The sequence below is a fragment of the Hakea prostrata genome, chromosome 4 (assembly GCF_041222555.1).
Source record: "Hakea prostrata isolate BN-2017 chromosome 4, UWA_Hpros_2, whole genome shotgun sequence".
NCBI classification, from domain to species: Eukaryota; Viridiplantae; Streptophyta; class Magnoliopsida; order Proteales; family Proteaceae; genus Hakea; species Hakea prostrata.
In genome coordinates, this window is record NC_142603.1 from 38,770,641 (window position 1) to 38,788,693 (window position 18,053).

The 18,053-nt window shown below is 37.5% G+C and overlaps 1 protein-coding gene across 2 annotated transcripts in view; it reads right to left on the bottom strand.

Moving 5' to 3' along the window:
* LOC149018828 (GATA transcription factor 28-like) overlaps positions 1-18,053 on the bottom strand; it is a 43,884-nt gene that overhangs the window by 12,614 nt on the left and 13,217 nt on the right. For both annotated transcript variants that reach the window (XM_089152960.1, XM_089152959.1), the window contains one exon: positions 7,921-8,049. In XM_089152960.1, coding sequence (XP_089009086.1) covers positions 7,921-8,049 — 129 coding nt within the window. The remainder of the gene's footprint in view (positions 1-7,920; positions 8,050-18,053) is intronic.

An 18,053-nucleotide genomic window follows, 5' to 3' on the forward strand; every position in this document is an offset into this window, starting at 1 on the left:
TGGGTGACATCGGGAATGCCCTAGCCATACATTCTACCATGATGACATGCATAGTCTGGAGTATATCATGTGTTCAAAGCCACAGGTACACAAGAAGCCATGTGTGCAAGCATAATCAAACAAGATGAATGATAGAATCAATATAATATGCAACACAATAGGGCAGCCGCCTGGACAATGGGTTCATCACAAAACATGTATTACAATATACACCCACAATGCCCACAACAAATTACAACATAATAATGTAGCCACAGTGCGTTTGGCTCACACAAATATATCATAGTGGCTTCATATCATTCACAGGCTGCACACACATATCACACAAGTGGTATACTGACCAATACCACCACCCCAACTACCCAGCACCATAAAAGATGTAAATGCATAAATACAAGCATTCATAATCAATAATATGCCATGCCATACATGTCAATAGGCAAGCATCATTATAGTGCACAATATGACATGAATGCATGACCAATGAATGTATACAAAGTCCACGATGCATGTGAGCTTAGAATCTCACTCACCTCTGTTAATTTGCTGATTTTGTTTCGAAACTTGGACTTGAATTCCAAGTCCTCTCTCTAAACTTGGCCATTACATTATAAGCGTGATATTAACTCGTTGTTCCAAAACATCTTTAGAAAATTTATTCAAGACCAAACCCTTCTAAACCAAGAGTGGAATAATGCCTAGAAGGTGATCTTAGGGTTGATTTAGGTATTGGAGCTTCTAGGGCAAATTTGGCCGTGTCTGAGCACTCCAACCCAATAAGAGGCAGCAAGAAGTGGTTGGTCTGCTGAATCACAGTTTGCTCCTGTGATGCCCCGCATCTTTTTTTATTATTCTTTTATTATTGTGTGTGAATGTACTAGTCTTTAAGATTATAAAGGATTTGATGGTTGGTATGATGTTTTAATCAAATGATCTGAGTGCAATTAAAGAATAGCTTAAATGGAATTAGATTCCAATTGATATTTTGGTCGAGGTCAGACATCGCTTGTGGGTCTCACAACAGTGGAATTAAACTGATTTGAAAACGAGGAAATGATCAGTATAAATTTCTAAACCCGGAGGTATGAATATTCGCACCTCTGAGTGGGCCCTGCGTAAGTAATAGAGCGGGCCCACGAGCCCATATATATATATATATATATATAATACGTAAGGTAAAGAGGAGAGAGAAGGAAATTAAAAAAATTGGGAAATGAGGTGAGTGGAGGAGAGAAAGAGGGAGGAGGTAACAACTCCCACTCTCTCTCCCACCTACGTAGCTACGTTTTGCAAAAAGTGGTTGATCTTTTATGTGAAGTGTTAAGAGTGAGATTTAAGATGAAAAATATAACTTTCTTATTACTTTGTGTGTGGGACATAAGAGAAGGGAGAGAAAGAGATGAAAGGAGAGAGAGAAAAAAGAGGGCATGCGTGTAGAGGAGAGAGAAGGAGCTGAGAAAGGAGTTAAGGAGAAGAGAAAGAATTTCAAAATGAAGAATAAAAGAGAAAAACCAGAGAGAGAGAGAAGTACCCATACGGCCATACCCAATTTGCAAAACTAGTAGGAGAGAGAGAAGAGTAGAGTGGAGAGAGAGCAGCATAAAGGGCAGCCATTGAAGGCCTTGAGGAGAGAGAAGTGAAAAAAAGAAAAGAAAGAGAAACAAGAATATCTATGTTTGCAGAACATTAAAGGAAGAGAGAGAAGAAGAATAGAAGAAAGGAGAGAGAAGGAGAGGAGAGAAGGGGAGAGGAGAGAGAAGAGTGGAGAAGAAGTGGAGAGAGAAGAGAAAGACAAGAGAGGAGAGCTAGGAAGACCGTGGGGAGGAGAGAGGAGAGAGAAAATAAATATATAAAAAAAAAAAGGAAAATCACCGTTGGTTCCCGCGTATTCGAAATAGCCATTAATTGTTCAGGATACAAGAGGGATAGCGGATTTTTAACGGAACCAAGGTCAAAACACACACACATGGAATGGGAACAAGTAAATGATATCAACCAACTCATGTATGTCATAAGTAGGTGATTCAATTTAGTAGACAAGTAGCATTCACATGTTAATATATAATTGATTTTATTAATTCACTTAAGCAATTTATGAAAATGCATGATGTATTATCTTGTGAAAACTCATATATGTCATAAGTAGGTGATTCAATTTAGTAGACAGCTAGCATTCACATGTTAATATCGAATTGATTTTATTGACTCACTTATGCAATTTATGAAAATGCATGATATATTGTCTTGTGAATGGAATAGAAATGCATGGGATCGGATGATAGTTAATGACTTGATTGAATTGCTTGAGTTGAAATGTCGATAGTATTCTTGAGATGTTGAATTATGAATGTGGAATGAGATTAAGCTTGTTAAAGGTAGAATTATCATGTTTTCATATTTAAATGATTGAATTGTATGAATTGTGTCTAGTTTTACTCAGCTGAGACTAAATGATGATTGAAATGAAAAATGTACATTGAAATGGACAGAGCACAGTGATGCAATACTGAATTGAAGATAAAAAGAGTAAAAGAAAAGGAAATAAAATGTAATGGCTTCTGTAAGTCCTGGTACTTAACATATCCAAATGGGAGGGCATGAAGCGGCTTCTGTAAGTCCTAGTACTTAGTGTACCCAAATGGGAGGGCATGAAGCAAGACTAAAAAGTGGAAAGATATACTAGACTGATGATGGCCTTCCGTAGAGAACACCTGGCATTGTGCCAAAAGACTGAAAAGAGAATCTCTTGATGAGAACCTCTAAGACTGAGATTGAGACCGATGTCACTTGTGTGGTTTAGACTGATGGTGTTCTCTCTACAAGTAGCGCTTACATCTGGTTTAATAATGAAAAAGGAAAAGGAAAATGAAAGGAAAATTGGAATGCATGATGTTATATGACTTCGATGTGATAATTGATGCATGATGAACTGCCTGACTTACTTACATGGTTGTCTATATTGCTTACTGGGCCGCAAAGCTCACTATTGTAAATGTTGAGAGGTCCTCATACACAGGATAAGGGCAAGGGTGCTACCACCTGACAGTACCTTTAAAGTTGAAGATAGAAACTCTTTTTCTTTTTCTTGCAACTAATGTTTGTTTAACTGGACTGTAGATGTATATATTCCTCTGAGATTGTATTTATTGAACTAGACACTGTTGAAAGGTCAAATGTAAACATAACAAGACTTTAGACTGTGTACATATGTTTATAAGTCAAACGTCAAACAGGTTTGTTTGTTTTGTTCTTAAGAATGTTTAGTTTAACATTTTGTTTTTAGTAGTTATAAACAGGTTGAAAAAGAGAGGAACTGTCACGTGCCCTAGTTGAATGTCCATTAATGTGGGCCCCACCAAGCCTATGAAAACTGGGGTCGTGACACTTCCCCTGCTGCTTGGCCTCTAGGTTGCCTTGGATGTCAACGGAGCTACCCAATTGGGGCTGGTTCAGCTAAGCTTCTCTCTTGGACCTTCTTACAACATTCTCAAGTCTTTGTATCAAATTTTAGGTTCTCATATTGGCCTTAAATCAAGGTCTCAAAATAGTGTTTATTAGGCTCATGGAGGGGCCTTCCAATTTCATGGGTTTTAGCACCATCATTGGGCCATTTCCTAAACCATTGGCCACTAGATAAATCCTAAGGTTCCAGAATGCTTCCAACACTAAAATGGACCTGCCCAGCCCTTCACATATGACCCCTTTACTAGTTTTGGACAAACACCATATGCTAAGGCCTATTTGGCCCAATTTCAAGGCCTAATACAGACCATTGTTCCTTAACAGCACTGGGTATGCTTTCCCACATCAGGAATACACCACATATGACATATTACATACACATAGCTTTGGAATTCATAATTTAGAGGGCACAACATCAATTCCACAAGTCAAGGTTTCAACCCATAACTTGAATTGGGGGTTTTGCCCTAAATCCCAACAAATAAGCCCACTGCTATCCTAATGGGATCAAACCCTTAGGGTTTTACTCAATTAGGCATTTAATAACACAATTATTGCCCTAAACATTGGTTTTATAATCCAGCCTAGAGATTTAGGGCATCACAATATAGGGTCATACCTAGATTTTAGGTTTTCCATTCAATCAAAGACAAATTGGGCATTAAAGCATCATAGGGCAAATTACATATAGACCCCATGGATCTACAATCAATTACGTCTACTATCTCTGAAAAGAAAATCAATTATAAATACCCCCTTACTATTAATATCATCATTCACTTTTACCATTGAACAACAAGGGGGTATTTGTAATTGATTTCTTTTTAGGGGTAGTAGATGTAATTGACTGCAAATCCGGGGGGTCTATATGTAATATGCCCTTAATTAATAAACATACATCAATTACCCTATGCTGGAGGCGATGAAATTAGGGTAACACTAATTCTGATTCGACTTCAAATAGCCTTTAAACAGTGAAATTACATCATTAACTTCATCTCTATCACCATTAACCTTCAATCATGGATTTAACATGCTTTTCAAACCACTTTTGAACCAAATTCAAGCATAGGGTCACTAGACTCGCCACGTACTACATGCATCAAGGGTTGAAGAGAAGACACTCAAAATTAGGAGATTAGAGGCTTACCTTTAATAGAGAATCGAAGCCCTATGGTCTGAGGTCAATTTGAGCCCTAAACCTCTTTGCCTTCTTCTCTTCTTCTTCCTCTTCTCTAACCCTCAAGCTCTCTTTGCATTGTAGGCAAACCCCCAAATTCATGGTCTTTGGTTCCTTAAATCCTGCTTAGGTGGGTCCCTTTGGCCACTATACTTCTAAAAAGACACTTTTACCCTTATGCCTATAATTCCCATTTAGGCATCACTTAAAGGGTTCGTAATTGACACAAGGCATATTCATATGCCTAATTACTGTTTTAAGTCTAATTAGTCACATGGGGTATCATTAGGGCGTTAATTAAGCCTGGGACTACTAAAGGGAATTTTGATCATTTTACCTACTAGGGGCATTGTATTCATTTTCATTTTGTTTTACTTTATTCTTTTATAACATCTTTATATTTACTTAATTAGGCCGCACCACCTACACGAGCCCACGACCACCAATATGGCCCACACATCAGACTTCAGGAAGAAACAACAAGCTTCAGCCACAAACATATGATTTCACGCTTAAGCACTAGGCTTCACGCTCTAGGGTTTCCATCTTTTAAGGTTGTGCTTATGCGTGGTCGTGGGCCCATGTAGGTGGTAGCGGCCTAACTAAGTAAATATAATAATGTTATAAAAGAATGAAGTAAAACAAAAGTGAAAATGACTAAAATGTCCCTAGTAAGCAAAATAACCGAAACACCTTTAGTGGGCCTAGGCTTAACTAAGTCCCTAATGATACCCCATGTGACTAATTAGGCCTAAAATAGTAATTAGACATATAAATATGCTCATGTGTTAATTGAGAACCTTAAGTGATGCCTAAATAAGGATTATAGGCAAAAGGGTAAAAGTGTCTTTTTAGATGTATAATGGGCAAGGGGACCCACCTAAGTTGGATTTAAGGACCCAAAGACCACGAATTTAAGGTTTACCTACAATGCAAAGAGAGGTCGAGGGTTAGAGAAGAGGAGGAAGAATAAAAGAAGGTAAAGAGGTTTAGGGCTCAAATTATTCTCAAACCATAGGGCTTTGATTCTCCATTAAAGGTAAGCCCCTAATCTCCTAATTTTGAGTTTCTTCTCTTGAGACTTTGATGTGTGCAGTATGTGGGGACCCCATGCTCGAATTGGTTCAAAGTTGGTATGAAAAGCATGTTAAAGCCAACAATGATAGAAATGAAGTTTATGTGAAGTTAATTAAATAATTTTACTATTTAAAGGCTATTCGAAGTCAAATTAGAACTCGGGTTACCCTAATTTCATGGCCTTTGTTCCAACATAGTGAAATTGATGTGTGTTTAATAAATTCATATTGCTGCAATGCCCAATTTGTCATTTGATTGAATAAAAAACCTAAAATCTAGGTATGGCCCTATGTTGTGAAAAACCTATAATCCAGATTAAGGGGCTAGAAGAGCTAGGGGTAGACCTAAGATTACCTTAAGAGAAGTGGTGAGAAAAGATATGCATAACTTAGGCCTTGTATCTAGTATGACCTCAAACAGAACTGATTGGAAGGCAAGAATCCATGTAGCCAACCCCATTTAGTTGGGACAAGGCTTATTGTTGTTGTTATTGTAAAGTATTTATATGTAATTAGCAGTTCATAGTCTAGAAATGTTATAAATTTGATTATTGAAGCTTTACTTTGTGTTATTCTCTTCTCCCTTGTATGAGTGATAAGACAAGCGAGGACTTTGCTGTTGAGAGCTAAATACGTAGGCTTGACAAACCAAGCTGAGAGAGTTGAACTACCTCTATCCTCCTTTAATTTTCTGAGTTCTTCCACTGTTGCATCCCTTGTTCGAACTCTGTTGGAACCACCTCTGTTATGCTACCGAATGAAGAACATAGGTTGAAGTTATTCCTTTCACAAGTAATTAAGCTGCTGCTTCTGTACTCCCATTTCAACCAGTGTCTTGTGAAGCTTTAATTGAACTGAAACCATCTACTTTCTTCCCCTCCATCTCACAAACCCTGCTGGGTTTATTAGACCTCCATTCTCTCTCTCCTCCTCTACATTGATCCATCATTCTATCCATCCATTATTTCATTACAACTATTCGATCAAGTTTTTTCTATAATCCAAACTAAGTTTCTATTTTGGTGAAGACCATATCTCTCCATCCAACAACTGTAGTTGACAGAAACTCGCAGTAGTTGGTTACTACCACACAAGCTTCAATTAAACCCAGGGTGAATATACTTCTGAGTATTGGTCTGGTTCAGATCCTAAATTGATTTTTTAAATGCTATTTTCCGATTTTTATGCTGGGTTATTTGGGGCTAAGCTGATCCTAGCCACAGCTTTACACTATAGTTGCTCTGAGGATAACTGATTTGAATCTTATATACATAGACATGAAGGCAGAGAACATGGAAGAATGTAACAACCATGACAATGGTTTCTCTTGAAGTATATGCAAGTCTGGACTATTTTACTGTTCATGTTACTGTTCACATGAACAGTAAATACTGTGTTACTATTCACGTGAACAGTAAAAACTGCATAGTTTCTATTTCTAATGTAGGAGTCTTTCTACATAAGTTTTGATAGTTTCTAAAAAGCATAGTTTCTATTTGGGTGGTAGTTTCTATTTTCATAACTTTCTATTTTAGGAGCTAGGAAGTTACTAAAGCTGTAATTTTTTGTTTCCTTTTTTCTAGAGGACAATTACTTGTCTTTCAAGTTGTATTAGATTCATTAGAAGCTATGAATAAAACGGGCTCTATGATTCTATACTCTTCAAGCAAGAATCACAAGCCTTTTCTACTAGTTCTTCATCTCTCTTCTCTTCTTCTTCTTCTCTCTTTTCTTTGTTCAAGTTCAGCTGCTGTTTTGATTATTTAATGCTTGTTTTCTAACAGTTTCTCTTTCAAGTTTTTAGATTCTCAGACACAGGATACAAAGCCCATTCCTTGTAGGCATTCATTCATTTTCTTCCATGGATGGACACGGAGATGCCGCCTCCTATCAAACTGCAGCGAAATGAGTACTACAGAAACTAGTGTAAAATGGTCAGAGTGAAGTGGTACAGTACGGATGACTGCTCTGGATGAATTAATACAAGAAATATGCAATTCATTGTAGAATCAAAGTGTAGACCCCATAATGAAAGAAAAATACAAAGTTGAAGTAGAGATATCTTATAAAAGTTCAAGAGTATGGTTTTTACAAATAATAGTCAATTTCCACATACAAAAACAATAGATGTATTATACATCTCTGCAGAACAAAAATATATTCATGGAATGTTATAATATTGGGAAAAACATGTAGACTTACGTAGTCGCTTGTTGAGGCCCACTACCATCTGAACTCCAGTACCCGTTACCATCCCAATTTGGTCCACCTGATGAAGAATCATCACGATTTGTCTTTGAAGATGTGAATTGGCCTTTGTTCCTTTGCATCCTTCCATAAGAAATCAACCATAATTATAAATAGAGAGCCAAAAGTACTAAAACAACGTAACTTCAGATAAGTGACACTGTGTTATCCCACCAATGGACAAATTTAAAGAAAATGAATATAAAGTAATGTTAAAGTACAGCAAAATAACAACTGACAACAAATACAAGGCAAGTGTTTATGAATCAGCATTTGATGCAGAATTCCAGCCGAAAAAGAGCCTCTTTTTGAGCTTGGTTCAGGTTTCTAGGTCAAGCTAATTCAAGATTGTTCAAGTTAGAGAATTTCAAGTCCGCTATTAAGTCAAATAGGTCATGGGCTAACTATTTCTGGATTTTCTGTTGCAAGGGACTACTTCTCTACAAATTCAAATATGAGGGACCTCGGGCCTATATGAAACTCAATCTCTACCTCCTCCAGAATAATGCTGCAACAAGAGACATGGTCGAATTGCAGTTGGGTTGATGTGTATTACGTCCTTTATTCAAGAATTTTGGTTTCTAACCACTAATCAGCAAGTCTATGGAAATACATTGTGATAGTTATGATGCTATTTATATAAATAGTAATCCCGTCTTTCACAAGTCCCAAACTTATTTACGTACACTGCCATTTTGTTTGGGTGCAGTCATGAAAAAGTGGTTGTCAATTGTTGTAATCAACTTGAAGCTTAATTAACAAAACCTTGCTTCCAAATGCATTTCTGCAAGGGTGTTGAAAGCAGGACATGGGTGCCCATGCTCTAGCTTGAGAGGATGTGCTAAGTTAGTAGTTACGTATTGGGCTTTAGTTTTTCTGTCCTCAAGTATAAAATACACTTAAAGCTCTAATCTTCAGTTGTGAACCAAGAGTAAACATCCCTGAAATGTTGGATCTCTAAGGGGTAAGAGCCTAGTGCTGGATAGATGTTATAAAGAAAAAATTGATTGATATTGGACAACTACTTCGATACATGGAAGTCAAAAGAACAGAGCTGGAGTTGGCATAGTAATGGTAAAGATCATAAGAATGTACAGGAGGATGTCAAAAGCTTTGGGGATGGAACTATATCCCGTCAAGCTCTATTGGAGAAAAGACTGTTTATCATGGTGGGAGATCTCGCAAGGTCATGCAGAGATCTCGCAAGATATCTCGTTTTTTCACATAGGAGAGACGAGATAGAGGTTGAGAGCAAAGAGTTGGGATATTTCACTTGAGATCTCCCAATTTCTTGCCATATCTCACCCTGGATCTCGCTGGAACTCTCAATTTTTGCCTTTTTTGTGGATTTCGGCTGGATTTTCACTTGCAACTACTCTTCGCTCATCTACAACATCGAAAGAAGATCAATCATTCTCTGCTTGTCATATAAACTGATGATTTAATGATTCATATAGAACTTCTAATGGTTGTATAATTTTATTATTCTATTCTTGAGAATTGAGATTGTGTTACTCATATGGATGGAATTTTGATAACATTTAGGTTACCTGATGCATTTGATACACTTGCTTTTCATTTATATGCCTTAAAGGCTCTATATTACATGTTGTATAACCTTGCATTCCCCTAATCCTACAACATTTCGGTTTCACACTATGGGTAGACTTAGAAACCATACACAAGGTTGTTTTCTAACAAATCCAAGGCCACCAATGTGTTCAAAAGCCTTAAATACGCTAAATACCAAGTTTCAACCCGATTGGGACCCTAAAACCCACCGACATGGGCCACTGAGTTGACACCAAAAAATTGTATATCTTGACCGAGATCTCGCCGAGATGGTCGAGATCTCAATTTTTCAAGGTAGCGAGATCTCGCTCAAGAGCGAGATCTTCTATCATGGGTTATATAAATAGTGCAAGTAGGATCGGATGCTATGTTTTTTTTTCTTGGCAAACAATTGGATGGTAAGTTGCAATGCTAGGAACATATGGATGGATATTAGTACAAGGTGCTAGTCAAAGGGGGAAAAACAACTATAGAGGTGACCTGAAGGCAGAAAAGCTATGAAGAAATACATGTAGTATATGATTTTGGTGAGAGGAATGAGGATGGGATCTCAGCTTACGATTTTCTTGTGGCTTATACGCTGAAAAGTTATTTGAGAAAGAGACGAGCCCACAACAACTTACAAAAGTGAAGTATATCAGCCAAATAGATTTCTTCTGACCAATGGTCTGTACAGGCAGTGAGTTTTTAGTGTGGTAATCATATTATACCTATGAAAGCCTAGCCAAACAATATTGACTGCTGCTTCTGGATATGTGTCTCATGTTGCAAAAACATTAGATTCAGAAAATTGAACTCATGTCAACGTGACACAAGCCTAGGTTATAAATATACCCTTAGGGCAATATAAATAAAACCAAATGGACAATGCTGTCCTTGTACCAATATTAGACCACTATCCCTCAAGTTGGTGCATGGATATGAATAATGTGCAAACTGCCAACATCAGATAGAAAACCTTTAGAGACTGTTTATTTGATGGAATAAAATGGGGTGGACAAAAAGGGGTGGGAGAGGTGTACTATCTCCAGTGAAATCCCAAAAATTGAGCATGTTTGGTTCATTGAGGTGGAAGAGAGAAAACCAAAAAAAATTAGATACAAGGCCTAAACTATGCATATCCTTTCTCACAACTTCTCTTAGGGTTATTTTAAGTATGCCCCTAATTCTCCAATTTCTTCTATCTGGATTAAATACTTCTCCATACAGAAGTATTCAAGGGCCTTCATTGAACATGATCATGCCACCTCAATCGACATTCTCGTAACTCATCACTTGCTGGAGCTACTCTCAAACCAGCTCTAATATGATCATTCTTATCTTATCCATCCTAGTTTTGCTACTCATCCATCTTAGCATCCTGATTTCTCCTTAAATTAAGGGGCTTGTTTGCTGACATGGCACTCATTTTTCCCCCATCCCATGCCTAAAAAAAGTTTTAATCCTTTTTTGAAAGATTTTGTGGAAAAGCATAACATAAGCTTGTAGAGCCCACACATTAGTTTTCCCTCACTTTTCCTTCATTTACTTTTTTGTTCCCTCACCCCACTTCATATAGGTCCCACACTTTTAACTATCCCATCCCTTTTTCTCCTACAAACAAACCGTCTCTTAGTAATCAATCCTTCACGGCTCCACTAAAGACTTCCACTACCTGACTATAAGACGGAACATAGGAAACACAACTACGACTTGTTCAATTTTCTCTGAGATAAAATGATGACAAATCTCTACATGTTTGGCTTTATCATGCTGAACAAGACTGTGGGCAATGCTGATTGTGGACTTACTCCCTAAAGATAGTTGCATGGCTACTTCCACATTAACACAAATAATTTGAAGTAAACCCATCAGCATTGGACCTAGGTACCACCTTTTGCTTCTTGTTTTGCAACATAACTAGGTTACCTCAAACATAGCTACAATATCCTGAAGTAGATCTTTGAATACCTAGATGCCCAGACCAGTCAACATCCATGGAGGATACAACACAAAGGTGGCCGATGAAGAGGTATATCTTTGATCACCTAGATCCCTACTGTGCTTTTTATTCTGCAATTTTGAGAATCTTACCAGGTGTATTGGTGCTGCTCCTGTTAGTTACTAATGACTGATCAGACAATCTCAGGACGAAGGATTACACCTTCAATGACTGATCTATTCTAATGCCGGTCTGCAATGGGAATATATACCTGATCAATATTTTTTTTTTTATGTTGCTGCCTTTGTGCTGCTGCTCTATCTGATGCACTGCTTGCTGCTAAAACTTATCCCAGAGACACTTGGTAACCAACCCAACCTGGCCCATTGACACCCCTATTTCTTCCTTTGGGGCAAGACCGCATAGGAAAACTGCCCCCCAGACTCTGCTTGTTTGGAAGCCCTTTCCTTTGGAAAAGAGATCCATAGAGCAGAGTAAGAATATTTTATGCCCAGAAAATATCTCAATTTTTCCATATCCTTTGACTTGAATTTTGTCCCAAAAAAGAGTCTTCAAAGAATGACATTTCAGCAGATGTGATGACAATCTTACCAACATGACAATCAATAGGGTGATATAAGCATCCATATTCTTCGTAAACAAACTTTCTGTATTACTTTGTGATATAATAACAGGAACTTGAAATTGGCCCTGAAGAAATAAGAAACAAAGAGACAAACAAGAAGAGAAAAGAGAGATAAAGAATCATGGGAAGAGAATGTGATCAGAATAGAATACTTTAATCACAGATTCTGCACACTTATGCATATTCGCTTTCTAATAGGTATAAAAATTTTAGGGAAAAAAAATCCTCGTACAAGTACATAAACACCCTTGCACCCCTGGCACAAAAAAAAACTAGGAAAAACTAAGATCACAGCTAATATACCCTTAAAACTTTGTACTTCCTCACAAGGTGAAGCATATATGTCATCAATGTGCTCAGCTCATTACAGAGCAAATGAAAACCAGAAGCAAATGAGGACTTAATGAAGACATCAGCAACTTGACTCACTGAAGGAATGAAAGTTGTCTCAACAACCCTCTTATGCACAGTAACCTTTAAATGTTTGTTCTTTTGTTCAGCCACTCCATCTTGTTATGGGTAAAGGAACAAGTAGTTTGATGAGTAATCCTATGGGGCACAGAGGGATGAAATATCATTTTTTGAACATATTCCAACGCATTGTGATGTGAGCAGGGTTGAACCACCCCAGCCAAAACCCTAAAGTGGGCCCATCTAGAGCTGGCCGAACCCTAAGTTGGTATTTTGGTCAAAACCAGCCCTAAACAATTCCAGGATTATCTTTTGCAGAATTTTCTTTAATTTTTCTGAAGAGTTTTAGTCAGTTAAGAAGTTTAGTTTGAGTTAAAGAGGAGTTCTTGAGTCTTGGGACTCTTCTTTTAAGATAAGACTTTTAACAGTCTTTAATTACAAGAAGAGTTCCTTCAGTGTTTTAAGTCTTCGGGGGATTCTATTTTCAAGGATATTCTATTAGACCTTTTATTATTTATTTGGATGGTTTAGATTAATTGTATATTTATTTGCACTTATAATGGATAAATTAACCAAAGAGATTCAAGACGATGTTCCTTGGTGTATGCTTTTTGTGGATGATATTATGTTGGTAGATGAGACTCAAGTAGGGATTAATACCAAGTTAGAATAATGGAGAGCAGCCTTGGAATCAAAGGGCTTTAAACTAAGTAGAACGAAGAAAAAACATGTAGTTTGTAACTTAGGTCATGATGGGACGGATGATGAACAGATTAAGTGGGGAAACTTGATGATAAGAAGATTTCTCAGAGCAATTGCTTTAGGTATCTTGGTTTAATTATAAATAAAAAAAAGTGGTATAGAGGACAATGTTCCCCCAAGAATTAACATAGGGTGGATGAAATATAGAGGTGCATATGGGGTCTTGTGTGATTGACATAATCTATTAAAGCTCAAAGGAAAATTCTATAGGACCGTCGTTTGACCAACTATAATGCATGGTGCAGAGTGTTGGACTATTAAAAAACATTACGTAAATAAACTCAATGTAGCAAAAATGAGGATGCTAAGATGGATGAGTGGCAAAATAAGGAAGGATAAGCAACGATCATATTAGGGTTAGTCTGGGAGTAGCTCCAATATATAATAAGCTTCGAGAAAGTCGTTTAAGGTGACACAAACACGTTCAGAGGAGGCCTGTAAATGCCCTTGTACGGATAAGTGATATAATTCAGATTAAAGGAATTATAAGAACTAAGGGAAGGTAACCTTAAAAGAAGTGGTGAGAAAGGATATGCATAGTTTAGGCCTTGTATCTAGCATGGCCTCAAGTTGAAAGGCAAGGATCCATGTAACCAACCCCATTATAGTTGGGACAAGGCTTAATGATGATGAGATTAATTGTCATGGGATCCTAATCTATAAAGGAGTCCCACTTAAGTTTAGAGTCTTTAGTAGGCTATGGATAGCCTATTCTTTCTTTGTAAAAGTTAAGTCTCATTATTGAATAAAATTGAGTTGAGTTAAGGATGGCTTTTGTTGAGGCGGCCACGGTTAAGTAATTGAGAAATCTTATTCAAGATCTGCATCTCTTTCATGTTTCCATCTTTCATCTCCCAATCTCCAGCATCTACAATCATTTAGGCACTCTTCTTCAAGATACTACAGCAGCCTACAATTACCTACAGCAGTCAAAGCCCCTTCCCCATTCTCCCCAGCCATCGCAAGTGTCCCTCACCTCTTACACCCATCGCTCCTCTTCCCCAGCCCCTTCCCTTCATGCGCTAGAGCCCTTGCTGTCATACCCCCAGCAGCAGCTCCCCCAACCCTGACAACCCTTAATCCCCTTCCACAGCCCCCTGCAACCCTTCTTGGTCACTCCCTCACCCCTCCCCTACCTTGCTGCCCTTTCTTTCCCTCTCTTCTCTTCATCACACCCTCCCCCCCCCCCCTCTTTTCTTCCTTGCAGCAGAATCCCCCACAAAAAATAAATAAATAAATAGAGGAAAAGAAAAAGAAAAGACAAAGAAAGAAGACGAAAGAAGGAAAGAAGAAAAGAAGAAAGGGAAGATCAAGGAAGAAATAGAAGAGATCCTTTTCCCCTCCAAAAATCCATCATAAGATCCCTTCTCGAACCCAATTCTATTTTGAAACCTTAATTTTATCCTTTTTCCCATTTAGATTTGTGAACTATTTAGGTTTCCCATCATCTCATACGAACCCATCTATTGTTCCCTAGTGTTTCCCTCCAACTCCCATCTATCTCAGAGCAACCCATAGGCTTCCCATAAAATTTTTGGTATTTTTGCCGGAAGATTTTGGGCAAACCCTAAATTTAGGAAATTCATCTTACAAACCCAAACTCTAACCCTAAAATTGGGTTTCATATCAAATTGTCAAAACAATATTGTAATGTTAGTAAACTGATTTTGGTTTCATGATAAAAAATTTGAAAGATATGGTGATATGCAAAATCTGTGAACAATCCTCAGCATGTACAACCAGGTAAGACAAGTGTGATCATCAACAAAAATAACAAGATACCAAAAACCATGCTTGTTACAAACCATGGTGGGAGATCTCGCGAAATATCTCGTTTTTTCACCTTGGCGAGACGAGATGGAGGTCGAGATCTGCGAGTTGGGATTTATCGCTCGAGATCTCGCCAAATCTCGCCAAATCTCGCCATATCTCGCTATATCTCGCCATATCTCGCTATATCTCACCCTGGATCTCGCTGGAACTCTCAATTTTTGCCTTTTTTTGTAGATTTTGGCTGATTTTCCTTGCCTACTCTTAGCACTCTCAACAAGAAAGATCAATCATTCTCTACTTGTCTTATGAATTTATGATTGAATGACTTATATAGAACTTCTAATGGTTGTATAATTATTTTATTCTTGAAAATTGAGATTGTGATACTCATATGGATGGAATTTTGATAACATTTAAGTTAGTTGATGCATTTGATATACTTGCTTTTCATTTATATGCTTTAAAGGTTCTATATTACATGTTGTATAACATTGCATTCCCTAATCCTACTACATTTCGGTTTCACACTATGGGTAGATTAGAAATCATCCATAGGGTTGGTTATGACTATCCAAGGCCACCACGTGTTCAAGGCCTTAAATAGCTAAATACCAAGTTTCACCCAATTGGGACCCTAAACCCACCGAGTGGGCCACCGGTTGCGCCAAATTGTATATCTCGCCGGATCTCACCGAGTGGTCGAGATCTCTCTTTTTCAAGGTGGCGAGATCTCTCTCGAGAGCGAGATCTTCTACCATGTTACCAACAAGACAAGAACCACAAATATCACAATGTTCCAAAGAATGTAAGGACGAACTACAAGCAATAGGACGAGAAGTTAATGTAGCATGATGATGCTTACCCAACTAGAATCGCTCAAACTCTAGCTTATCTGATGACTTAAATTGTGGAAATAAAAGTTTCAATGCAACCCAAGTACAAATGTTCTAACCTACAATGCCACTGGAAGTTGGACACCAACCAACACCGGTAGTGAAAACGGAAGCAAAGCTACTAGCATTATTGACGTAGTACAGTCCATCTGTCTCACAACCTTCCTAATTGTCGTCCTTGTATGAAGATCGAGAAAGACACAACAAGAATGGAAAGAGGTTCCTGGAAAATTATGAGCTCTAGTCAATTGACTAACAGATACTAAATATAATGTGATTCAGTCTCATCAGACTGGTTCAGTCGATTCCAGTCCAAACTGTTCCTATTGGGTTTGGTTCAACAAGAGTTGGACTTCAATTAAATAAATAGTTCAGTTTTAATTTGTCTTTTAATTGTTTTAGAATTTAGTATATCCTACGTAAAAATTAGACTTTGGTTTGAACTTTGTTTTTGAAGTTTCATATTTCAACTAGGTTTTGTGCTCTTTTCCTTTAAATAGCTTATAGTAGGATGGAGTTTCGGATCAAATAGAGACAAACTAATTGTTATTTGACTGTGAGATTTCATTTCCCTGTCTCTACTTCCCACTCCTTCCCCTTCCTATTCTTCTAAATCCCCTCCCATGAAAGCCACCATAGCAGGGAACTCCCAGGCCTGCATTATAGTGTAAATTATGGAACACGCAGCACAAAGGAAAGAGTAAGACATGAATCGCTTGAGCCCACGATAGATAATTGGAGCCCTTAATCTTTACAGAAAAAATCTGGGCATTCGGTGTCTGTAGAAGTCTTGGTCTCAGCCATAACAAGTATACAAGCAGAGAGCCCATAAAAAAATTAAGGAAGCAGAAGTTCTAGAAAACATCCAGGTATCGACTTTGTAGCAGGTCTGGCACTAGAAGCAGTCAAACAATACATTTAACAAGGAGCTGGGAGAAAAAGTTAACCAGCAACAGGGGAATACAATCGTATCAAGAGCCGACATCATGGAGATGGATAGTTACAAGCAGACAGGAAGTTATAAACTGCAAAGGACCATTACCAGGAGACATCTAAGGCAAACAAAAAAAGAAGAAGAATGAAAAGCACTGAGCAATTTTCCAGGATTTTCTTCCAAAGCAGGTCTGGAAAACAATAGATCTACAACTCAGCAGCAGGATACAATGGATAACCAAACAACCAGACACCGAGTATGCAGCAAAGGTGGCTGCACACCCAGAATGAACACTGATTAAGTGAAAAGGAGAACCCAGAGGAGAAAGCCCAAAAAAGATTTCCAGATGCAAGAGCTGTGTGCCACTTTAAAATACCAGGACCTTGTATTCAAACCTGAAGAAATAAACAGGGAGAAACAAAGAAGAAGAAAAGGAGACATGGGAGAAGATAGTAATTAGAATAGGATGCTCTAGTCACAGATTCTGCCCACCTATCTATGCATATTAACATTATAATAATAAGTAAACACACAAAAGACAAAATTGCACAAGTATATAAATACCACCGTACCCCAGACACTTAACCTTGTATATACTATGATTAAGACTATGGCTCTCTTTGGTATAGTTTAAATTTATTATTTCTTGACCTATAAACATAAATGGATGTATTTGGTAAGTTTAACGACCCCTGTTTCTCATTAAAATAAATCAATTTGAACATACATTCATAAATAGATGAAGAGCTATTTATGATTTATCACCATAAACTTTTAATTTTTATTTCTGCAGGAACCCTTAATGAACATGTGCAGAATTATTATTCAAGTAGGGATAGAAAGGTAAAATTATGAAAGAAAAAAAGCAGCTCATTTTTCTTGCTCTCCAACCTCCACATTGCTCCCATCTCCACTTTAACAATATTTTAGGGATGTTAAAACTAACCAAAACCAATAAAGCAAACCAAAACCAAAACTAAAGTCGATATATATTTTACAAAGTAAACCAAAACCCAACAGATGATACATAATATATTATTCATCCAATGGCACCAAACCTATTTCTAGTTTATATTATCTCTAGTAGTAACCAAACGAAAATTGTTTATCACTCATAACCTATAATCATAATTGATCATTCATATATAGGTTATAAACATAAATACAGATGATGCC